General features: G+C 41.0%; 1 protein-coding gene across 2 annotated transcripts in view; it reads right to left on the reverse strand.

Moving 5' to 3' along the window:
* Window positions 1-26,526, reverse strand: part of NOX4 (NADPH oxidase 4) — a 318,054-nt gene that overhangs the window by 28,171 nt on the left and 263,357 nt on the right. For both annotated transcript variants that reach the window (XM_029602293.1, XM_029602294.1), the window contains exons 14-16: window positions 26,000-26,119; window positions 23,624-23,732; window positions 18,165-18,233 (exon numbers count right to left, since the gene is read on the reverse strand). In XM_029602293.1, the coding sequence (XP_029458153.1) occupies window positions 18,165-18,233; window positions 23,624-23,732; window positions 26,000-26,119 (298 nt within the window). The remainder of the gene's footprint in view (window positions 1-18,164; window positions 18,234-23,623; window positions 23,733-25,999; window positions 26,120-26,526) is intronic.

Genomic DNA, 26,526 nt, shown 5'->3' on the forward strand with positions numbered 1-26,526 from the left:
TTTGAAACCTAAGCCTGGTATCCGAAGAGGAGATCACCCTTTAAAGGGGGGGTACTGTTGTGTCCATCGCTGCTTGACACACTCACTCCACCCTCCTTACCACTGTGGAGACTCCCTCCGGGCCTGATGGACGGTTGCTGCTGCGACGTCTTCTTGCCGTCTTCCTCTGGCGCCCCCGGAGTGGCATGATGCTATGGATCCGCCATGTTCCTAATGACGTAGGGTGCGCGTGTGCTCTGAAATATATACCAGCAAGGGCGCGAACCTCGGGGGCGTCCCCCTGAACTGACGTCATCCGCTTCCAATATAAAAGGTCTCAGTATTTGGTAACGAATTGACAGGCCCCCGTCACATGGTAGGGGCAATGGACGGCCGGCGCCATCTTGTGCTCCTACCATGTGAAGGGGCCAACCTATGGCACCGGTAGCCCTTGTGACATAGTAAGGTCAAAGGCTATTGGCACCATTTTGAATACTGACAGCCGACGGCCTGAGTGCAGATCATCGCTCCCGGACCCCCGCTGGACCACCAGGGAGTTTTGGCAAGTCTTGGGGGGGTCAGGAGGGTGGGGGGTTGTAGTTAATTAAATTTTAGTTGGGAAACGAATAAGAATGGAACGCATGAACGGATCAGGGGCCCCCCTTGCCAAGTGCAACGTATCTGCCCCCCCGAGTTCCAGGGGACAGAGAAAATCAGAGAAAATTCTCTTCACTCAACACATAGTTAAGCTCTGGAATTCATTGCCAGAGGATATAGTTATGGCATTTAGTGTATCTAGGTTTTAAAAAAAGGTTTGGATAAGTTCCTAGAGGAGATATAATTGCGATGGAGAAGGTACAGAGAAGGGCTACCAAAATGATAAGGGGAATGGAACAGCTCCCCTATGAGGAAAGACTAAAGAGGTTAGGACTTTTCAGCTTGGAGAAGAGACAGCTGAGGGGGGATATGATAGAGGTGTTTAAAATCATGAGAGGTCTAGAATGGGTAGATGTGAATCGGTTATTTACTCTTTCGGATAGTAGAAAGACTAGGGGGCACTCCATGAAGTTAGCATGGGGCACATTTAAAACTAATCGGAGAAAGTTCTTTTTTACTCAGCGCACAATTAAAGTCTGGAATTTGTTGCCAGAGGATGTGGTTAGTGCAGTTAGTATAGCTGTGTTTAAAAAAGGATTGGATAAGTTCTTGGAGGAGAAGTCCATTACCTGCTATTAAGTTCACTTAGAGAATAGCCACTGCCATTAGCAATGGTAACATGGAATAGACTTAGTTTTTGGGTACTTGCCAGGTTCTTATGGCCTGGATTGGCCACTGTTGGAAACAGGATGCTGGGCTTGATGGACCCTTGGTCTGACCCTGTATGGCATTTTCTTATGTTCTTATGTTACTAATCAATAAGGAATATTAGCTTGGGATCTATTTAATGTTTGGGTACTTTCCAGGTACTTCTGAATTGGATTGGCCACTGTTAGACACAGGAAGCTGGGCTTGATGGACTCTTGGTCTGACCCAGTATGGCGTATCTTCTGTTCAAAGTTGTAGAAGGGTTTGGATTATCACCCATTTCTTTGGAATTTAAAAAGTATGCTTGTAAATGTTCATGAGAAGTTTGTGAGGATGTTTTAGCAGGTGTAATGGGCAGATTCAGAAGGTTAATTTTCAAAGTAGACTTATGCATGTAAGTCTGCTTTGAAAATTAATGTAATTTATGCAACTTTATTTAACTTTTTTCTTTATATTCTGCCTTCAGCACTTAAATGTGCATTATATTCAGGTACTGTAGGTATCCCCTAAATGGTTAAACCTCAGTATATGGCAGCCTAACTGTAAAACCAGCAGTCTAGGAATCAAATTGGATGACAGAGTCTATTTGATTAAATGTCAAACACAGAGGCTTTAACTGCAGTTTTCTTGGCAGCAATATCCTTCCAAAAATATTACCATCCTATAAATGTGTGCTGTTTTCTGTTTAATTTTATTACTTTCCTTTTTACCATTATATCACATTATACAGTTAAAGAAAGATTTTTTACTCACAAATTTGCCCTTGGCATGCATGCTGCAGGATTTCTGCCATAAACACAGCTGTTGTGTTTAGTTTACTATAATGGGGGAAATTGAAAACCAATTGTATAATCCTGGCAGAATAGTCGTGAGTGATGAAGTTATTTACAGGGTTTAAGAAGAACTAATGCTGATACTGAAGATGCTTTTCACATGTAAACAAGAGGAGGGAATAAGGAGCAATATCCATCCTGCCTTCTCTACTCTCTGAAGACTGCAACCCCTGCTACAAAATCTCTTTTCTCCTCTTTCATATCCTATCTGTGACTTCCATAATCATGAACTTCCTGGATTTATCTACTGTTCCCTGCTATGCCTTGTCCTCTCTTCTTTCCCTCAGTGTTGCCTCCACTTAGTTTTCTCTTTTCCTGTGCTCTCAAGTAGATAATGTCCCTTTCTTGGTTCTATCCAGGGCTGGCAGAAGCACTAGGCGAGGGAACCCGACCATTAGGGGACACGAGCTCGTGTCCCGCCCGCAGCCCAAGAAAACCAAGGGGAAGGAGTCGAGGCTGCGACAGGGGGTGGGGGGTGGAAGTGTTGGCATGACAGGAGGGGGCGTGACCGGGGGCAGGAGGTGTCTGTGTGACCATGGGGGGGGGGCACGAACAGGGAGGGGCGACGCAAGGCAGAAGGTGCCTAGGGTGCTTTAAACCCTTGCATCGGCCCGAGTTCTATCAAACATGACTCTCTAAGCCCCAGGTTAGGAACTTAGAGCCTCAAGCTCACTAAGCATACCCCTGCATCCAAACTACACCACCTGTTCTCAGTCTGACACAGTCTTCAGTCCACTCTCAAACTCTACCTATCCTCCAACCCCCTCGCTACTCAAGAAATGACTGACTAAAGTCAAGACTGACACCATTACCAGGATACTACAATTTCCACCTTTTCACTCTTCATTTATATGTTCTCCATCACCTCTCAGACCACTGCTGGTCTCTCCCATTTCATCCATAATCTCTCACCCAGAGAAGCATTCCACAAGTTTCCAGAAAAGTCACTATCACCTCTTTGATCTTCCACACCACCATTCCTGCAGAGGCCCCTAGTGCTACATATTAGAGTCATTCATTTCACGCCACAAAGATCAAAAACTCTTTAAAGTAGCAAACTCTCTTAGCAGTTGTAAATCAAAGTCAATGGAAAATGTGCAAAGTTTTCTCTTGAAAAATTTAAAAAAAAAGAAAAAAGAAAAAATTAAGGCCTGGGAAATCAAGAAAATGAAAAATGCAGGTGCTTTATAGTAAGGTAATAGTTGTTAGAAAAGTTAAAGCTACTAAACTAACAAAGGGCCCCGGGGGCTTACATTGTGAAAGACTGTCTAAAGTGGAGACATATATATATTAGAATCTAGACGTTCCTCACAGAACTAATGGCGTCTACTTTCCAGAATGTGTGTGCAAAGGATTCAGAAAAAATACCCATGCCTCTTGGTCACCCTGAGATCACCTAAAAATTTTGAATTGATCAGTTACAAAACCAGAAAAATTGTTAGGGGGATCATTTTCAAATAAATCTATCAAAGCCACATAAGGAAGTCAGCAAAAACGTGTGTAAGTCACAACAATTTTCAAAGTACACTTACATACATAACTTCGCTTCGAAAATTATCTCACTAAATCTACTCGCACAAGTTACACCTGCTAAAATGTTTTGACAAATTTTCTATTAAAATTTGCATATAGGGAAACATTTTCAAACAACTGTGCATGGCGACATATGTGTGTGTATATGGCCATGTGCAGATTTACAATGGTATTTTATAACCTGCGCATATGTATGCTTCCCGACAAATACATGCCATGCATTACAACCACATATATCAATGCATTGAAAGTACATACTTTATCTATTTTAAAAATATACATTCGTATATTTTAAACTTGAAAATATTTTAGGACTTACGTGCATATATATCAGGATTTATGCGTGTAAATCAGTGTATTGTAAAACATGTGCACATCTTGGAAGTTTCCAGTTTTACCAATTAGGCCACTAGTTTGCCCAGTCCTTCTCATGATCATTTAGACCCTCCTGGTTCTTCGGCCTGAATTCCCTCCAGAATACCCAGACTTCCCACCTTGCCAATAGTACACAATAAATATGTTTAATATCACTAACGCCAGATAATGAGCAGGTGTAAAAAATATGCAAGTTGGCAAATGTACGTGAGTCTTTTAAAGCAGCAAGTTATGTGAGCAAATGTTAGCCTGCCCTGGAACGCCCCTAAACTGCATCTTTTTTACATGTGTATGTGTGCACGAAAGTGAAAATGTGTGCATTATTGACTTTTATAAAATACGGAATATGCAACTAGAAGCTACTTATGTATGAATATGCTAATTTTTACGCGGGTAACGTTTTGAAAATTCACCACTAAAGAGAATAACTTTCAAACCTTTTCATGTTACTGGATTTACACACGTAAGTGAATGCATGAAGATTTCTTTTACTATTTTATAAACTGTGCAGTGGGTTGCTTTGCTGCATAGTTTGTACAATACAGCATATTTCAGCTCCAAAAGTACGCATGGATGTTTCTGTATATGCAATAATTGAAATGCAATAAAAGCTTAATTTCTCTATTTTATAAGCATACAGGTATAAATTTTATGAACAAAACAAATGTACCATGTACGTAGAAAACCCTCATTCATATGCAGAGGCGGGAATATTTTAAAATATCCACGCGTACTTGAAATCGCCTGTTTGCCGATACCTCATCAGTTTACCCAGTCCACCAACAACCTCTAGTACTTCACTCAAAATCTTACAGTTCACCCAGATACCCCCAACTCAAAAGTAGCAATTTCACTTGCACAAATGAATTAGCAAGTGTAAAATTGCGCAAATAAGTTGGCTAATATATTTGCATAAATATAAAAAAATAGCAACTTCCCTGCACACTTCTTGACCCAGCACTGGAATGCCGCAAGACCGCTTCTTTTTTTGCTTCACTAAATGTGTACATGAAACTGAAGTTACACGGATATTTTTGATGTTTATAAAATAGCGTATACGCGAATACAGGCTACTTACGTGTGTGTATATTCTAATTTGCACACACAACCCCTTTGAAAATTTACTGATTGCTTGTTAAAATCCAAAAGGGTGGGGGGATAAGTCCAATTCTTCTCCAAGGAATGTATCCGCTCAGTCCAGTAAAATTAAACATAAACATGACATACATAAGTTTTAGCTGCAGAGGCCCTTTTGAAAATTAACTTCCAGGTGACATAACTGCATGTGGGTTGCTCAAGGAATATGCATATATTTTATCTTTACATTTATTTGCTACCTTTTTAGCCCAAAAGGGTTACCCAAAGCAGCTTACAAATTTTACAATTCATAAATACAATTCATAAATTCAAATAATTACATTTGTATTTTATGTCACTATTTATTGTATTAATTTATCATATCGTGAACCGTTGTGATGGTCCCACCGAATGACGGCATACAAAATTAATAAATAATAAAATAATAATAAATTCAAATATATAAAATATGGTTCATATACATTCTACTACTATTTAACACTTCTATAGTGCTACGTGACGTATGCAGCGCTATACAAATAACACATACAGGCTAATTTTAAAACGAGTGCACATGTGCCCATATATGCACGCACTGGCACGTGAGCGGAGATACGCTGCGATGTTCAATTGTGCGCACTTATGGTTTTAAATACCCCTCCCGCTCTTAAGTATCCACCTAATCTTAAGAGATTGCTCGAGAAAATATACTTTACGAATCTTTCCTAGGACTTTGCCGGCTTTTACAGGGGTATGTAGGCAGATTTTAAAACATGTTTGTGTGAAAGACAACAGAGTTTTTCTAATTGGTCCACCAGTTTGCCCAGTTAATAGCAAGGTCTTCAGTAGCCCTCTTGTTCTTCATCCCGCATACCCACCGGTTGACCAGGACCCCTTTGTCCTGTAAACCCTAAAACTTAAGATCTACAGACTTATTGCAGCTGCAATAAAGTTATATGGATAACCAGCTGACAAGCGCCACAGTCTCCGGTTCGCCCTGCCCCGGAATGCCCTTGCTCCGCCTATGCCCCCGCTCCTTTTCCACTCTTATTTTTAATGCATGCATGGGTATATATGCACACACTTTGTGGCTTTTTAAAATCCATATTGCTTGTGGGCATTTTTATGTGAGCAAGATTTAACATCTACCTCATAAGTGACCGTTCATGTTCCGTAGAGCTCACAATCGACAAACATACAGGGCAAGGGAATTTCATTTTATTAAGACAATGGTTAAAAATTGTTGATGCTGTAAGTGGGACAAATCAGGGGTTAAGATTTAAAAGCAGTCTCAAAATAGTGGGGTTTTAGACAGGATTTAAATAAGGAAAGAGAGGATGCATGACACACTAACTCGAAGTCTATTTGAAGGATATGATACAACTGGGTGGAAAGCAGGAATTGGCGGTAGAGGAGAACAGCATAGATAGGAGAGGCTGGTCCCATTAGCAGTGTGCATGAGGAGAGGGAGAGAGAGAGAGATAAGGTAGTGATCATCCAAATGGCAGATGAAATTTAATGTGGATAAGTGCAAGGTGATGCATATAGGGAAAAATAACCCATGCTATAATTACACGATGTTGGGTTCCATATTAGGTGCTACAACCCAAGAAAGAGATCTAGGTGTCATAGTGGATAACACATTGAAATCGTCGGTTCAGTGTGCTGCGGCAGTCAAAAAAGCAAACAGAATGTTGGGAATTATTAGAAAAGGAATGATGAATAAAATGGAAAATGTCATAATGCCTCTGTATCGCTCCATGGTGAGACCGCACCTTGAATACTGTGTACAATTCTGGTCACCGCATCTCAAAAAAGATATAATTGCGATGGAGAAGGTACAGAGAAGGGCTACCAAAATGATAAGGGGAATGGAACAACTCCCCTATGAGGAAAGACTAAAGAGGTTAGGACTTTTCAGCTTGGAGAAGAGACGACTGAGGGGGGATATGATAGAGGTGTTTAAAATCATGAGAGGTCTAGAACGGGTAGATGTGAATCGGTTATTTACTCTTTCGGATAGTAGAAGGACTAGGGGACACTCCATGAAGTTAGCATGGGGCACATTTAAAACTAATCGGAGAAAGTTCTTTTTTACTCAACGCACAATTAAACTCTGGAATTTGTTGCCAGAGAATGTGGTTCGTGCAGTTAGTATAGCTGTGTTTAAAAAAGGATTGGATAAGTTCTTGGAGGAGAAGTCCATTACCTGCTATTAAGTTCACTTAGAGAATAGCCACTGCCATTAGCAATGGTTACATGGAATAGACTTAGTTTTTGGGTACTTGCCAGGTTCTCATGGCCTGGATTGGCCACTGTTGGAAACAGGATGCTGGGCTTGATGGACCCTTGGTCTGACCCAGTATGGCATTTTCTTATGTTCTTATGAGTGTAGGTAAGCAAAAGGTGCTTTAACTGTTTGAGATGATGTGGGTGCTAAGGGCCCTATTACAGTCATGACTTGTGATAGAGTGTAACTTGTTGCTCTGGTGAGGTTGACTCAGCCTATGGGGAAGACCCCATAGGCCCTCACTGACAGCTGGTGGAGCTAAGCAAGAAAGAGTTGAATCAGGAACTTCACCCTATACCAACCCCTTTCCCCTTGGGTTGAGTCCTTAAATTCCAGAGGCCATCAAGTCTTAGGCGAAAGTCTCTATGGTAGTGGCGGAGACGAAGGTCCTAGGCAGGCTAGGGTCAGAGGCAGGCAGAAAGCTAGAAGGATCAATGCCCAGGCTAGGTTCAGATCCAGAAATCAGTCTGAGGGCAGGCTAGAGACAAGGAAAAGGAGTGACACAGTGGGGCAGGGAGGCAAGGCTGGACAAGACAAGATGAGCTAGACTGGAAACACGAGGCAGGACAGGATTAGGAACACAGGAATCAAGAAGCATAAACTCACACTACACACTGGATGCACGCGACCCGCTGAGGCAAGGAAGGAGAGACCCAGGGACCTTTAAGTAGAACAGCGACTGTTGACATCATCTAAGGGCGCAGCAGCCTTTTCCCACTGCAGGCCCTTTAAATGGAGCCAAGTTGGGCACACACACACCTATAGAGAAGCAGCAGCGGTCCCAGTGGCGTCCTGCTGCATGATGAGTGCCGACGGAGACCCTCCATGGAGGGGAGATCCAGCTGTCTGTAGTGCAGGAAGCGAGTGCAACAGCCTGTGGGGACGTCCTCTTCTGAAATCACTAAATTGATTCCTTATCCACTCCTCCATACAGTTCAAGCTCCTCTTTCTCACCTACAAATGCCTTCATTCTGCAGCATCTCACTACCTCTCCACTCTTATCTTGCTCTACACCTCTCCTTGTGCAATCTGCTCAGATAAGTCACTCCTATCCATGCCCTTCTCCCTCTATTGCCAGTTCCAGACTCCATGCTTTCCACCTGGCTACACCATGAGCTTAGAATAGTCTTTCTGAACTGATACGTCATGCTCCCTTTCTTGGCATGTTTAAATCCCATCTAAATACTCACCTTTTTGAAACCACTTAAATCTTATGCCTGACTATCTGATTGTAATATTAACTAACTTTCTTTTCTTTTTAAACATTGTCTTGCTTTATACCCCAAGTCTCTTGTCCTATATGTTTGTCTTATTAGTTTGTAAGTTCTACTGAGCAGGGACTGTCTTTTTGAATGCTTGTACAGCACTGCATATGATGTGTAGCACTAGAGAAATGTTAAGTAGTAGATCTCAGGGGAAATACAGGTCTCATTCAAGGAAAGGAAATGAAAAGTATGAGAGATAAAGAGATCATGAATATAGGCAGGCTGCTATCATGGCTCTCTTTGCTGGGGATGGAAAACGCCAAGTTGCTAAGCAGGGCATACCCGGGAGGCTGAGAGATCTGGAGCCTCTGCCTTCTGCCTAAGGCGGTTGCCATTCCCTATGGGTTGAGCATTGGGGTGTAGGCATCTGCCAGGACTTCCAGGTGAGAGCAGGAACCAGGGTAGGCCGAAGACCAAGACCAGAGCAGGAAGCAGAAGCATAGCCGAAAGCCAAGACTGGAGCAGGAAAAAGGAATCAGAAACACAGCCAGGCAACAGGTTAACACAGAGCAAACTCTGTATTGACCGTTAGACCAGCAAAAGTATGACAGCTATTTCAGCCACATCTAATGCTGGTCCAATAGGTAGCTTCTAGAGATGGGTCTCCCTAACTTTGTTTCACTTGATATTTACTAGAGGATTCTCACTACCTCAGAGTTTCTTTGGCTCCACTGCAAGATCCCCTGGTCTTGAACTTCCAGGAAAGAGATTTGATCCCTGCTACCTCTGACAGCTTCTTAAAAATAGTGGGCATGCCACAGGGAGCATGAAGAAGAAAAAGAAGAGGGAGGAGAAAAGGGGAATATTGATAAAACTGAAGGGGTAATGGTTGATATGCATCAATGGGATGAAAGTTGCCTTGGAAGACCAGGATTGGGATTGATACCCTGGCTGAGAGTAGGAGGAGCAGGAGAAAACATAGAAGAGAGGTAGTGGTGTAACAACAGAGATAAGGATGAGATGCTGTCAGGGAAAGTGAAAATGACTGGATAAGAGGAAGAAAACTTTGAAATTCAACAGCAGTGAACAATGCAAATGACAGAATGCCAGGTGAAGTAAAGAATGTAGGTAATGGGGATGGTGGATGTCATGTTACTAGTGGTTTGCAGCAGGGAATAAAATTGAGAATTAACATAAGGAAGAGAAAATATAGTGGAACCATAGGAAAGAAAGATAGGCTTGCAACCTCCCCAGTATCTGGCCAGCTGCTTAAATTCAGGGCAAGAGCAGCTCAGGCCCAAGGTGGGTTGTGGTGACTACCACCAAGGCAGCTGGGAGAAGTATGCAAATGTGCTGCAACATAATATAAGAACACGCCAAGCTGGGTCAGACCAAGGGTCCATCAAGCCCAGCATCCTGTATCCAACAGTGGCCAATCCAGGCCATAAGAACCTGGCAAGTACCCAAAAACTAAGTCTATTCCATGTTACTGTTGCTAGTTATAGCACTGTCTATTTTCTAAGTCAACTTCATTAATAGCAGGTAATGGACTTCTCCTCCAAGAACTTATCCAATCCTTTTTTAAACACAGCTATACCAATAGCTGTGTTTAAAAAAGCTGTGTATTATACTGGGGACATTGTGACCAGTAGCTGACCAGCAGCTGGCCAGTACTGGGAACATTGTGACCGTCAGCTGCTCGAGGACTGTGCGGCGAGAGTAGCTCAAGCCTGATATGGGAATCAACCACCAAGGTAGCTGGGAGAAGTATGCACCTGGGCTGCAACGTCCCCATTATAATACATTATAAATAAAACAATACTGAACTATAAAATGAGACCCTTTAGTCAAAATAAGCCTCCTTCTCTACTCTCACTAAAGAGTTAAAGCCACTTAGTCAATAAGGTCACACAATAAATTATCCATATTAATATACATGCTGAAGAATATGTCTGATTAAGAATACCCAGACGCCTCTGCTGTACTAGCCTGTCAGAGGTGAATGAACTTTGAGAGACTTTCTGACTATCACAGATTCGAAGGATGCAGAAGATTTGGGAAACTTGTAAGCTCTGCAAAGCCTATAATTACAGGCCAGGAAGGCATCAATGACAACATTTGCTTTACAATGCAGAGAAACTGAGTCTTGGATGCAAGCTTTTATCTTGCAGATGCTGGTTTCAATGACCTGAAACCAATGTGAAAAGGAGATCTTGTGAGGTGATAGTTTTGAATGAATCCTGGTGCCAAGAAGTGGAATCCAAGTCTAGCTCTATTCAAAACCCAGACTGCAATTTATTTAAATAAAGAAGAACAAAAGAAGACAAGAAGAATACAGTGCATCAAAGCCAGTATGATACAGGAACTTGTATGATGGGAGGATGGGTCAGGAAAGATTAAGTAAATGCATTATTTTTACAATTGAATGGTGGGTGTTATCACAAGCATTTCCTATACATAATACATTGTCAGAACTACTGCATAAGGTATTTTTTGTAAGGAAGTCTTTGGCCAGTTACGTCATTCATTCTGGAAGCTTCGAGAATGTTGTATTTTGATTATATAAGTCAGAGCATGGCAGAGATTCACTGAGATGCTAGTTGGTATAGATAGAGGGCATAGTGCATCTCCCAGAACACTTGTCTTGGAATTTCTTATAAACAGCTGAATAAATTATATTTTAAAATCTTTTTCTGAATCGAAGTGTTCTGATTTGCCCTGTCTGGTGTACACAAAATTATGTACAATGCACAACAAACTTCAATTTAAACAAATCTATCAAAGCTGCTATAAAATCCACTCAATTTTGCCTCCATCTACTCATTCCCAATGGAGCTTACCAAGGATTTTTAGCACCAGGGGAGAGGGGCATGTGTTACCAGCAGCCTCTTATTTCATAATACTCTGTCCCCAGAAATGAAGAAGCACACAGGAAGTGCAAGGCGAGTGACAATCATTGAACAGTAGATCTTTATAATTTTCACTTTGCTTCTGTGTGCAGTCTTCCTCCAGCATGCACCATGGTTTGCAGTTGTATGTTTACTTTCTGGATATCTATTCATAAACATTTGAAGTTTTACATTCCCTAAAGGCAGACCCAAGGCAGATTACATAAAATGATAAGGTATTAAATACATAAGATGGATGCATACAGATCTGATACACAGTCCTGAGAGAGATTGCAAGTAAATAGATGAAATGTAGGGTACATTAGGTAAGAATAAGAAGTGTGTGCTAGAATTAGCAATCAGGAAGACTTCCAGTGGACAGCACTGGAGAACAAACCTGTGCATTAAGAAAAGTGGAAGGCAAAACGATTACCGGCATGGTTAAAAGGTGAGGTGAAAGAGGTTATTTTAGCCAAAAAATAAAATCCTTCAAAAATTGGAAGAAGGATGCATATGAAGAAAATAGGAAAAAGCATAAGCATTGTCAAGTGTAAAACATTGATAAGGCAGGCGAAGAGAGAACTTGAAATGAAGTTGGCCGTAGAGGCAAAAACTCAGAATAAAAACTTTTAAAAATATATATGAAGCAAGAAACCTGTGAGGGAGTCAGTTGGACCGTTTCATGACCAAGGGGTTAAAAGGGGCTCTTAGGGAAGATAAGGCCATTGCAGAAAGACTAAATTAATTCTTTGCTTCGGTGTTTACTAATGAGGATGTTGGGGAGATACCAGTTCTGGAGATGGTTTTCAAGGGTGATGAGTTAGATGAACTGAACCAAATCACTGTAAACCTGGAAGATGTGGTAGGCCAGATTGACAAACTAAAGAGTAGCAAATCACTTGGACCAGATGGTATGCACCCCAGGATTCTGAAGGAAGTAAAAAATGAAATTTCAAATCTATTAGTTAAAATTTGTAACCTATCATTAAAATCATCCATTGTACCTGAAGACTGGAGGGTGGCTAAAAGGACTCCAGGGGTGATCCGGGAAACTATACACCAGTGAGCCTGAATTCAGTGCCGGGAAAAATAGTGAAAACTATTCTAAAGATCAAAATCACACAGCATATAGAAAGACATGGGTTAATGGAACACTGTCAACATGGATTTACCTAAGGGAAGTCTTGCCTCACACATCTGCTTTATTTTTTTGAAGGCGTTCATAAACATGTGGATAAAAGTGAACCAGTAGATATACTGTATTTGGATTTTCAGAAGACATTTGACAAAGTCCCTCATGAGAGGCTTCTAAGAAAACTAAAAAGTCATGGGATAAGAGGCAATGTCCTTTCGTGGATTACAAACTGGTTAAAAGAAATGAAACAGACAATAGGATTAAATGGTCAATTATCTCAGTGGAAAAGGGTAAACAATAGAGTGCCTCAGGGATCTGTACTTGGACTGGTACTTTTGAATATATTTATAAATAACATGGAAAGGAATACAATGAGTGAGGTTATCAAATTTGCAGATGATACAAAATTATTCAGAGTAGTTAAATCACAGGCAGAATATGATAAATTGCAGGAGGAGCTTGCAAGACTGGAAAATCGGGCATCCAAGTGGCAGATGAAATTTAATGTGGACAAGTGCAAGGTGTTGCATATAGGGAAAAATAACCCTTGCTGTAGTTACACTATGTTAGGTTCCATATAAGGAGCTACCACCCAGGAAAAAGATCTAGGCATCATAGTGGATAATACATTGAAATCATCAGCTCAGTCTGCTGCAGCGGTCAAAAAAGCAAACAGAATGTTAGGAATTATTAGGAAAGGAATGGTGAATAAAACGGAAAATGTCATAATGCCTTTGTATCACTCCATGGTGAGACTGCACCTGAGTACTGTATACAGTTCTGGTCACCGCATCTCAAAAAACATAGTTGCACTGGACAACGTACAGGGAAAGGCGACCAAAATGATAAAGGGGATGGAACAGCTCCCCTATGAGGAAAGGCTAAAGAGGTTAGGACTGTTCAGCTTGGAGAAGAGACGGCTGAGGGGGGATATGATAGATGTCTTTAAAATCATGAGAGGTCTAGAACGAGTAGATGTGAATCAGTTATTTATACTTTCAGATAATAGAAGGACTAAGGGGCAGTCCATGAAGTTAGCAAGTAACATTTAAATCTAATCAGAGAAAATTCTTTTTCACTCAATACACAATTAAGCTCTGGAATTTGTTGCCAGAGGATGTGGTTAGTACAGTTACTGTAGTTGGGTATAAAAACGTTTGGATAAGTTCTTGGAGAAGTCCATTAACTTCTATTAATCAAGTTGACTTAGGGAATGGCCTCTGCTATTACTGGCATCAGTAGCATACGATCTCTTTAGTGTTTGGGTACTTGCCATGTTCTTGTAGCCTGGTTCGGCCACTGTTGAAAACAGGATGCTGGTCTTGATGGATCCTTGGTCTGACTCAGTATGACAATTTCTTATGTTCTTATGCTGTGGAGTCTAGAGGAAAGCCTGGCTAAACAGCCAAGCTTTGACTTTTTTTCCTGGAAGGTGAAGTAACAGGTTCTAGGTGAAATGTTAAGAGGTAATCTGTTTCATATTTTAGGGCAAGAGCAGCTGAATGTGCAAAGTGTTGTGCATGTTAGTCTGGCTGAAGACAATGGCGGGGAGGATAGAAGGGCCTGATGGAAGGACAGAACGTCCCTTGTGGGGTGTAGGAAAGCAGAAGTTGAGAAAAATATTCAGTGGCTAATTGATTCATGCAGTTGAAGACAAAGGGCCTAATTTTCATAGGCATTTACATGCTTAAAACTGGGTTTCACATGTGTAAATGCACTTTACCAGTATAAGTTAGCTTTTGAAAATTGTTACAATATATACCATTGCATTGTCAATAGGTTTTACCCGCGTCAAGTAAATGTAACGCCAGTAAATGGCTTTTGAAAATGGATGTTATACTATCTTACATTTGCATGCATAATTTCTTTGAAAATTCACCTGAAATGTTTTAAATTTTATCCTGTTCTCAACTGGGTACCAAAATTGTCATATCATCGTTGGTGGATCTGGCCTCCTACTAAAAGTTTAGCTGCTGTGCTTTGTAAACATTGGAGGGTTTGAGATTGTATTGTGCGATATCATGGAATAGACAATTACAGTAGTCCATGCAGTTGGTGATCAGTGAGCATATCACTGTAGCTTGGTCACATTTTTTGAAGTAGTTACACAGTTGACGAATCTGGTGTAAGTACATAAAGGAAGTCTTTACCATTGCTGAGATGTGGGTTTCAATTGTGAGATGCCTGTCGAGCTATTTCTCCAGGCTATGAACAGAATCTTTATGTTTAAGGAGGTTCTGGACAAATATGTTTCCATTCTTTTCTCCCTTGTCACCTAATCTCTTCCCAATCCCGATAATGCTTAGGAATTCAAACAGAGTAAGATTATATAATCAACTCGGCACCTTTGGAGGGGAGGGAGGAACAGAATTATTTTAATTTCAGGAAAAAGGTAAAGTCCTGGCTTTTTCCAATGTAATGCCAGTACTTATTTTAGGGGTTTTTTTTTTTATAAAGGTTTTGTGTATTTTTAGCATGTTGTTATTTTGGTTGTATGTATGTTTACATTGATTGTATTTTATTGTGTTTTAATTGTAAACTGCTCTGGCCAGATCTGGTATCTGATGTGCAGTATACAAGAAATGAGAAATAAATAAATAATCTCTCGAACCAAGAAAAGGAAGGCTTAAAAAATTATATTATAAAAATGTTTTCTAAATAGTTGGAATGAGGTTTGTGTTACTCTTATGAAATGAATTACACACTGCATTTTTTATTTTCAGTAAACTTCAATATTTTAAGGTTGCAGGGAGTGGAGCAGTTCCAGAATCTCAGCTCAGACTCCAAGCTTCAGAATGTTACTACTTTCGGATTCAGCACCGCTCTGGCTCCAGCTCCAGCGCATAGCTTAAAAAAAAAAAAGTGACAAGCTCCATTCTGGCTCTAGGTCTTGGCTATTCCTGCATCATATTCTGTATGTCTATGGGTGCTGCATCAATGTGGCCCATGTGGAGCTAAGACTAAACTTCCCTATTTATAGAACATGCTATTGGATTCCAGAAATGTTGCAAGCTTGCCTTGCCAGGTGTCAGAATACATACCTGGAAGCTTTATAGCTATATGATTGAGTATTTAGCAACATACAAACTACTATACAGTCATGATACATCTTTAACTTGCAAACAGGATTCTGCCATGGTCCAAAATATACACAAAACAAAATTTCAATGAATATGGAAGAAGAGGATTACTATTACTAAATGTATTAATCATTTTCTTTAGAATATTATGAAACCCATGACATATTTTGATGACTATAACGAAAATATCACAGATTACAAATAAGGTAAAAAACCAAACCCCATCCCCTAGCCCCTCAGACTTCCGCAGATCTCCAGAAAATAGGCAAGGAAATTAATAAACCAGGAAAGGAAGAATAAAAGATAGTAAAATTGATCAGATATGCACTGATAACAAAACAGTTTGGCCCAGGTCCAATGAGATTAATAGAGTATTAACTAGAGATGTGATTCGGGCCATCCATTGCTCCTACCATGTGACAGGGCCGACCAATGGCACCGGTAGCCCCTGTCACATGGTAAGGGCAAAGGGCCACCGGTGCCATTTTGATTACTGAGGCCCCCGAAATGCAACGAAATAGGAAATATCATCTTTATTTCCTATTTCATTGTAAACAAATGCACATCCCTAGTATTAACTGCTTTCTAAATGCAAATCATTTAGCGCTGAACTATGTACTCTTGTGGCCAATAGCTGAATGTAGGCTTTCCAAATCTCTAGGAAATTATGTTTAATACTTTTTGATTTTAAAAAACATGACTAACTTTTAAATAGCCACACAGGCGTACATGTATGGTCGCAGCCATTTCATACCATATGCACATGGTGTGTGTATTTTATAAAATCGGCAGTATGTGTGAACATGTGCACACAATTTTATATGGACATGTGCATGTGCTCGCAAATACCGCTTCTACCGCGTAAGTGGGGGGATTTTGCTAGGCATGCGTGCAGACGCAAATACCCCTTTCCCAGTTTGTTCCCAATTTGTCCCGGTAAAGGATAGGACCATCCTTACCCCCCCCCCCCCCTCAGGTAGATAGCCTCCCTTTTACCCTATTAGCCCTGACCCTTCAAACCCTGCTGACTAACCCCATTTTTTTAAATTTTAAAACCTATACGCCATGAGTAGCAGAAGGTACGCGGTAGGGAAACACAGCATGTGCTTGTGCATGTAAAAACTCACGTGCACATTTCATGTGACCTTCCTGGCATGCCCATGCTCCACCCAGACCATATGCACACCCGCTCCCTTTTTAACTTTTTGATTTGTGTACGTACTGGGAAATAGGCATGTACTCAGACGCTTCTTAAAATCCGTGAGGTGTGCGCCGGCCCGAGACACGCACGTATCTCCCGTCTTTGGCGCATGTAGGGCTTTTAAAATTCACCTTTATATGTGTAAGTGTACCTGCATAATTTACACCCTCCAAAGAGGAGGTGTGACTTGATACAAGTGAAAGCATGTACTGGGCCAAATACTCAAGATCTTTCAAAATTAACTTACGCACGGAAATTCACTTAGAAAATACTTGGCTAAAGTCTGAATGTACCCAATGTATACTCAGGCTTTACAGCTGCATGGGCTGTTTGAAAAGTAACCTCATGATGTATTTTACTTTATTGGATTTATTACCTGCTGTTTTCGGTAAGGAATTTGCCCAAGACAGGGTAGAACATGGTGGAAGCAACAGCATATTAGAAAGCATCATAGCGGTCACTCGAGTTCCGCTGCTTCTTTCCTGCTGCAGCCAGATGGGCTCTCCTGCAGTCCTGCTCTTTGGGTCACTGCTACTCCTTCACCTTTAGTGGGAGGGGTCTGGGATCTCTGGCAATTCTACTCTTTCCTGGCCGCGGCTGCGTTTCTTCAGTTGGTGAGACCTGGGCTTCCTGACAGCTACACTTTTTTCCATTCCTCCACCACCATGGTGCTCTAACGCTTATGTTTTATTTGTACCTTGTCCTTGTCTTTTTATTTGTTGGAAACCACACTGAGTGGTCCTTTGATGGACCAGAAAAGCAGGACATAAATTCCAGATTAGATTAGACTGTGTTGTGTCACAATTGTTACAAAAAAAATACCTTCTTAAATTATTGTGGTAATGGACACAATTGATGAGACGAGCATGTATCATTCAATTAGTCAACCTGTTCACATTAAAATCTTTTTTCGATATGATGTGATAACTGTTGCTCAATTTCAGTTGAGTTAACAATAGTAGATGTTTTTTTATTCAACTGTAATTCGATTCACGAGTAAGCAGGTTAACAGCATTGATTAATCCTCAGAATACAGTACATTTAGATATCTTTAGCCAAAAGTACACATTAAATTTGGACTTCTTTTGGTTGCTCGAGATGTGAACATGACAGATCTTCCCAGTACAGGGCTGTTGATTTTCTGGCCATTAGCAATTTACCAGTTCATGAATAACTGTACTGCTTGATCACACTCAGCTAATCCAATTTTGATTCCAATATCAACAGATCAACTGTATTTTCTTTCAGCATTTAATATCATACCTGAATCCCATTGCTTTGACTGAGGTACAGCTGGATGTTTAAATAGTCTGGTCTGTTTTCTTTCCAAAGCTAGGAGGATTACATAAACAAGTGAGTGAATGCATCTCTTCTTTTAGCAATGATTGATACTTCTTAATGTCCTAATACTATGTGAGCTTAAAAGATGAATGAAACCCAGTACTGTTGGAGCACTTGAGAAAACACGTCTCGACCTCTGTAATCCTTTAGGTCTAACCAGAGTCTTTTCGCTACTCTCTTCAGTTGCTCCATGATCCTTTCTGTAGCCATGCCAACCCACATCTTCTCTACACTACTTCCCAATCAAGAAGCAGTCCATTTTTAAACTCCTCACACTAATTTATTTCTACAGGCTCACACTTTGCTCACATTGTTCACAACCTCAGACTGTTTTGGCGGTTCTTCTCTTGAGGCAGGCTCCAATTGTTTCCCTCATCCTATCCTCTAGAACAAACTACCCCCATCCATTCAGGATACCATGTCTTGTACATTCCCCATGATCCTTTCAAAGCAGTCTACTCTGATGTTTTGTTTCTTCTACTATATCTTCTGTATAACTACTTTTTGATTATTCGGTTTTGTGATTACAACAAATCACTGCAGTTATTATGCTTTTTTTTTAAATTTTTGTTTGGTGCCCTGGTTAAAGACACCACATAAATGCTTGGGGAAAACAATTTAAAGACCATTTGAGCAATCCCTAAGCATATGTGCCTTAAACTTCATTTATGTCAAATCACCCAGTAAAGCTCAAATGAGAACACCCATCATTTCAATAGTAGTTCACTGTATGAGTAGAATTTGGTATTTCCAACTGAAAAACTCCTTTATCTTTTCTGGCACAGTAAAAAAATATTTTTAACAATACAGAAAGAATAGGAGGCAAATTCTGACAATTTCTTCAGGACAGGTCAATTAAACCTCAAAATATTACTAAAACTCTACAACGATATCCAGCTCTCCCAAATGGAGTGCTTCACAATCGATCGGTTTTTAATCTTTATTTTCACAAAATCTTTTTCACAAAAATGTTAGGAGGACTGGAGGTCCCAAAACCTTCATAGCGTTGCTAATGCACAGATGTTCAGCTCACATCATCAGTCGGGGAAATACCCAAAATTTCAGCGTGAGAAGCCAGGTTTAGATTTTTGCCCCGAGCTCCTAACTTCCCAGACTTTTCAACACCAGCAGCCCCAGCCCTCTGGCAGTTGGAGATGCTGAACGTTATGTTACTCTGATAATTCTCAGTCTGCGGGAAGCAGATTGGGACAGGGCTTAGTGTGAACTGAGAGTGAGAGAAGGAAGGACCGAGGCATTACAGTGGGAGATAAAAAGAAATAGTCACCTGCTACCTTTCCAGAATCAGCGCTAAAAGCTTCAGATCAGTCAGCAACCTAAAGAGCCTTAATATATCCTAAATAATGGAATGCACTTTTATGAGTTTATACATTTTGCAGGGGATTCACCATACAGTCAATTTTCAAAAAGTTTAAATGGCTACAAATTCAGAAGTTAGCCAGTTAAAACACTGCTATAGAAATGTCCTCCTCTGATCAGCTAAATTCACTCAGTGTCCTATTTACTAAAATGCTGTATATTAAATGTGCGTTAAACACTGGACTTGGCGCTTGATGAGGCCGTGTTACTGCACATCAGTACCACCTACAGAACATTAAACACACGCTGTACCAAGCAGACCCCCCCCCCCCCAAAGCAGCAACACCATCCCCAGAGAAAGGATGCCCCCTGGAACATGAACTCTCATTCAGCAGAAACTTTTTCCCCCAAGAGATAATTAGGGGGTCTCCGAACCCCAGGGCCTCCTCCCTAACCATCTGGCAGGACCTTCCCACCCTTGCTTACCAGTATTCAATTACCTTTAGTTTTTCTGGACAGATGTCATCCTCATTCACTCCGCTCCCACCAGCTTTGATTTTCAAAATGTTGTTGTCTAACCGAGGCAGACTTTTACCCCCACATATGAGAGACAAAGGGCAGGGGGATTCTTGACATAAAGAGATCCTTCTTTTAGAGGGGATTGCTGCTCGGAGGTTCCTTTCTATGGGATAGTTGATGCTTGAGTGGGTAGGCCTTGTATTACTAAAACTGGTTATGTTCAAGTGTTACTCTCCATGCTAAGTGCTTAACAACCTTTAGTAAATACCATATTAAGATTGTTACACTAACTTGGGTTAAAAATTTGCATTAATGCTCATTAACACATTTTAGTAAATAAGCTCCTAAATGTGTCAAGTATATACATTTAGCTAGTTAAAAATGGGCCACTACTGGGGCATTCTTGGAGTGAGTCTATGACTTAAATACCAGCCAAGTTTAGTCAGTTTAAACTGGGCAAAAGGTTTGTGTATTTGTCTGAAATGAATGGATAATCCAAAAGAAAACCACAGCACTCAGAAAAGTAGCAGAAGCACTGCTGACCACCCTGCACTGTTTCTCCCTGTGGCTGCCATCTTCCCAGGTAGATTCAATCTCTAGGAGCCAGCATTTCCTTTTTTTTTTTTTTTTGACCTCGCGATGCATGAGATCAACAGCAGGAAATGTCAGCCTGCAAGGCTTAAACCTGCTAGCAAAGCCAGCAGCCGAGGGAGAAATAGTGCAGAGCGGTCGGTAGTGGAGGAACCTGCATCCGCCACTCAAGTTAAAATAAACGAGTACTGAAGGAAGATAAGGGAGCAAAGGAAGATAAGGGAGCAGAGGAAGGGGAAAAGCGGGGATTATGTATGAGACATGCTGGCAGGGGAAGGAAGGAAACAGATATCGGGAAAAGGGGAGCAGGGAAGATTCTAGGAAAGAGTAGAGAACTGGGCAAGGCGGAGAGGCAGGGACTGGGAGGTGAGGGGCAAATGGCTAGGGAAGGCTAGAAGGCAAGAGGCAAATACTGGAAAAAGGATGAGGCAATGGGAGGAAGTGGATGCTGGGGAAGGGTGGAAAAAGCTAAGGGGCAGATACTGGGGAAAAAGGGGAGAACGGAAGAGGGGGCGATTGGGCTGGACAGAAAAATGGAGGATTGGTGGAGGCAAGGAATAAGAAATGTAGAGGGGAAGGAGGAATCATAGGGCTGATATAGAGATGAATAGGAGGAGGTTGTGGAAGAGATGGAAGGCAAAGAAAAAGAATAGAAAGATGGCGGAGAGGAAAATGGAGATGGGTAAGTGAAAGAGCTGGTGAGAGAAAAGCTAAGAGGAATGTGAAGAGAGGGTAATGAAGGGAGGCGAGATGGAAGCCAAGCAGAGATATGGGGGAGGGAAGGGAATATCAGGGACCAGACAGAATGGAAGGAGGGAGAAAGGACCCATAATGGAGGAGTTGGGAGGAGGGACCAGCAATGAGGGCATGGAATGGGGGGTGAGAAAGAGAGCAACAAGAAAAAAGATCCAAAGGGGGAGGAGGAAAAGGAATGGGGAAAGGAGATCATGAAAAATAGGAAGAGGAAACAACGAAGAAGACACTAAAAAGAAGCAGAAGAGAGCTGAAAGAGAGAATAAAAGAGAAATCTGCTGCTGAAGGAAGAGGCAGAAAAGGGAGGAGGAAGCAGAGATGGAGATAAGAGACGACAGAACAAGCAGCGCTACGACCATAGAACCCAAACGACAGACACACAGGTTGGAAAATTGTTTGTTTTAATTTTGGCAAAGATTTCCTAACTTATTTTTCCTGTGCTAGGTAGCTAGTCTAAGACAAGGGGCTTTCAGAAGTAGTGAGGGGAAATGACTAATTTGTCCTTTTCAGTCATCCCATTTGTCCCCAGTGCAAATAAGGTATTTTTCGGAGGGGGGGGGGGGGAGGAGGAGGGCTGCACTGCACTGATGGGAAGCACAGGCTGAAAATCTCCCCCCTAAAAATTGCTGCCCCTTGGCAGCTCTGTCCTAGAGATGGGAGGGCTCCAGACATGTACAGCAGGAACACCGTTCTAGTCAATATCCTATAACTCTCTTCCAGGCTGCACTCTGCTCATCCACAGGCTCTCCAACCTTCCTATAGCACAATGCCCACCTGGCATGGTAGCTCAAGGGTTACCTCATAAGAACATAAGAAATTGCCATGCTGGGTCAGACCAAGGGTCCATCAAGCCCAGCATCCTGTTTCCAACAGAGGCCAAAACCAGGCCACAAGAACCTGGCAATTACCCAAACACTAAGAAGATCCCATGCTACTGATGCAATTAATAGCAGTGGCTATTCCCTAAGTAAAATTGATTAATAGCCATTAATGGACTTCTCCTCCAAGAACTTATCCAAACCTTTTTTGAACCCAGCTACACTAACTGCACTAACCACATCCTCTGGCAACAAATTCCAGAGCTTTATTGTGCGTTGAGTGAAAAAGAATTTTCTCTGATTAGTCTTAAATGTGCTACTTGCTAATTTCATGGAATGCCCCCTAGTCCTTCTATTATTCGAAAGTGAAAATAACCGAGTCACATCTACTCGTTCAAGACCTCTCATGATCTTAAAGACCTCTATCATATCCCCCCCTCAGCCATCTCTTCTCCAAGCTGAACAGCCCTAATCCCTTCAGCCTATCCTCATAGGGAAGCTGTTCCATCCCCTTTATCATTTTGGTAGCCCTTGTCTGTACCTTCTCCATCACAACTATATCTTTTTTGAGATGTGGCAACCAGAATTGTACACAGTATTCAAGGTGCGGTCTCACCATGGAGCGATATAGAGGAATTATGACATTTTCCGTTCTATTAACCATTCCCTTCCCTCAAGTCTTCCTCCAACTGGTCCCAGCTTCTTTGGCTGTTCTGCCTCCCTGACAGTGCTCTAACTGGCAGCAAACTGACCCTCTGTTCACTGGCTGCCCCTTTCCAACTGTTACAATGGGGCTTTTCTTTCTCATAATTCACACCCTAATTGGCTACATTAATCCCAATGGCTCCTGGTCCCTTAGAACTACATCACCCAACCATCTCCTGGTTGTCATGACATTAGTCCCTCTTGCTTTCTCATTTTCTTTGCAGCACATTCGTTTCCCTGTCTGCTTCTAGCTGCTCAGTCCTAAATCTATTATAGACTATAACCCCCCGACCCTGCTTTTTAAAGCAACAATCCTTCTTCCTGCTACTGCTCCGCACATCTAGACTGCTTCCCAGTATGCGGATCCTTGGTTCCATCTCACCCCTATGTGATTAACAATCTAATTACACTACCGCTGTTATTTTTTCCTGAAGATTAGTAGAAAGCACTACGTTGTGCTGCTAGTTCAATCTTCACATCTTTTTTCTTGCAAACCCACTGACGCCAGGCCAAATCTGAATTCCTAACTTTAATTAAAGCAACTGCACAACAACAAACGGTTTAGTTTTTGTTCACCACAAGTATTGCTGATTCCAAGAAACGTGCTTTAAGTGCTTTATCATATAATAAAAGCACACAGGGAAAGCAGATGCCAGAGCATTACCATGCATACTGTACCTTGCTATGTAACATGCAGAGCAAGTCTGCAAACCAGTGAAAAGACCGGATGTCCCTGCAAATCCAAACAAAGTACAGTCTCCTGAGTCTGTGTGGCCTCCAGGCTTCTCTGTGGAACGAAAGTGATGAAACTTAATACAAGTCAGAAAGATTTCCTGGGTATATATGTGGCGATACGTGCAGCACAGGTTAATTAATAAACGGAAATGAACCAGAAAGCGGCTTCTTTTAACATGTTCTCTCTCTAACCAGACACAGATCAGTCGTAAGCAATGCTCTGGAGTTGTTGCCCCTATCTAAGAACTGGGCAAAAGCCCAAAGCACTTGTGAAGCACATGTTTTTTGCTTACATGTTGTTTTTCCAGGAATCCTCTCTCTTCCAGAAAGGGCAGGGGATTCAATTCTCTGGGGAAACCAACTTGCAAGCTTTCTTTCTGTACTTCTTTTTCTGCCCTGCTCTTGTTGCGCACGTAAATCTGGCCCTTTATTCCACAAACACTGTCAAGTTCTTACAAAACCATTAGTAAAATGAGATGCACTCCTTGTCTACTTCCCTAGTGAATTTAACGATCATGATGTTTACATTTATGGAGGATGACGATACCTCAATGCCACAATAGCTTGTATGCATAATACTGTAATTGAAGCCATAGACTGCTGATTTAAAACTCTGCTTTATATAAGCTTCTATACCAATGAGAAACATGCCGTAGGTTTATTTAACATTGCAACAAAATAGATCTAATCCTTCTGCCTAGAAATCCCAGGATGGTTTGGGAACGCCGTTCCATTATTTCTTTGGACTAGTTCTCAGAGTATGCACAGGACCCTGTACTAAAGTGAAATAATGATAGTAATCTTAAAATTACAGAAGACAAACTGGCCACTGAACTTCAAATGGCTGCTATATTATGTTGTTTGTATAGTACAGAAAATGTGCATTAGGCAAAAGTCTAGTACTGCTATCCAATCAAATAGTAGCTGTCAGAACTTAATACCACTTTTGGAGCATCTGCATTAAAGCTTTGTGACTTAATATGTGGTACCAAAGAGCCAGGTGCAGTCTTCCACATTTAAAAGACTGCAACTCTACATATATTATCTAATTTATTATATGAGGGGGGACAAGAGCAGAAGGCTATGTACAAGGTCAACAGAGCAAAGGATTTCCATCCATAGGAATAAACTGGAAGCCTATATGTTAGGTCATTGTTCCAGATTTCACCCTACCTTTGTAAACCTGAAATGTTCTGCCTTTGATTGGGCATTAACCAACTGGCAGGGAGACAAACCGGGAAAATATCTTACTTGGTTGAAGAGAAACAGATCTTTATTTTTAATATTAACAACCATCTCAGTTTCAATTCTGATGCAGATCATTTTCTTTGCTGGGATGGTTGGCACATTCTATTTATGATCAAAAATTGGATTTGCAGTGTTTGGGTGCTTTTGTTTGGCTAATTTTGTTCTTTTTCACACATTGTCAATAGAATTTACCGCATGAGCTGTGAACATGAAAGGGCCTTTTGTGATATGGTAACTAGACTTGCTTTTCTTTCTTCTTTTTTTTAAATCAGATCCATCATCTGTTGTCTATTTTTGGTCAACATTTGTTCATATAGGAAACTGAGATATCAGAGTGTAATGCCTATTGTGAAGAAGTCTGAAACAGGGAAACATACTTATTGAATGGGCTATTTAAAAAGTAGTTGAGCTTTACTACTATTTTCTGAATCCCGCCTATGCTTGAATTCTATCATTGTCTTTTGTATTACCATTGCAGGAAGGCTATTCCAGGCATCCACCATCTCTCAGTAGTATTTCCATACTCTAAAATTTCATCTTTCCAACCTAAGATCATGAACAGTTTTCTTTCTAGATGTCAATGTCTATATCATAGTCCTGCTTTCAATTTTTATTCTAGGGCGCGCATACTAGTTTCTATCCTTTTTTTGTGTACCATTTTGGTAACCCTTTTCTGTTTCCATCCTCTCCGTGTCTTTACAAAAGTGAGGCCTCCAAATCTTCATACACTACCCTAGCTAAGCAAGCCACTTTAGAGTCTATATTCTAATTTGCAATAAAACCAGAATGGCAACGAGTTATCTTCCGGTTTTAATGCTGGCATTACATTAGACTAACACAAACTAACAATATGAAGACTGTTTCCTGCATTATCATGGGTGCATTCAAGATAGCATGGCCATGGCACTGGAAAAGTAATTTTGACCTCTTAAATTGAAAAAAGTGCTTAATTTAAAGTAGAGAAATCAGACCACTAATCCTAAAAAGTGCTTAGGAAAATAGATACCATTCATCATGTCTATTAGTGTACTCACTACAGTGAAACAGCATCAAATATTGCAGCTCACATACAGCAGCTGGTTGAGTATTGATGCAAATGGAGTTACTCCAATGCCTCCGGCCACGCAGAGGCTAACCTCATAATTCAAGACTTCTTCAGACGGACTTCCAAAGGGGCCATCAACATAAAGTCTGAAAAAAGAAGGCAATAATTTTATCCAACAATAAGAGCAAGGAGAATAGAGAATAAGCATCGAAATGTTCCTTAATCTGAAGTACATTTATCAGTCAGATGGAAAATATTGCAGCATCCTGATAGGAATAATGTGCATTCAAATGTTAGGATACCGTACAGAATTTAAACCCTACCTACATTTGGCAAAATTAACATGGGGGGCGGGGGATAACTTTATAATAGTTCACAAAGGGCTAAAGTATGTGTGTAGAAAGTACAAGTAGACTTTATCTTGAATTTTCAAAGCGGATATATGCATAATTCTGTTTTATAAATTAGTTGGTGCATGGGTACCATTCTGTGGCATATGGGGCACACAATTACACCTGCTAGAGAGCAGATGTAAAAGTGTAAATGTTCATTT

The sequence above is a fragment of the Rhinatrema bivittatum genome, chromosome 5 (assembly GCF_901001135.1).
Source record: "Rhinatrema bivittatum chromosome 5, aRhiBiv1.1, whole genome shotgun sequence".
Classification (NCBI taxonomy): Eukaryota; Metazoa; Chordata; class Amphibia; order Gymnophiona; family Rhinatrematidae; genus Rhinatrema; species Rhinatrema bivittatum.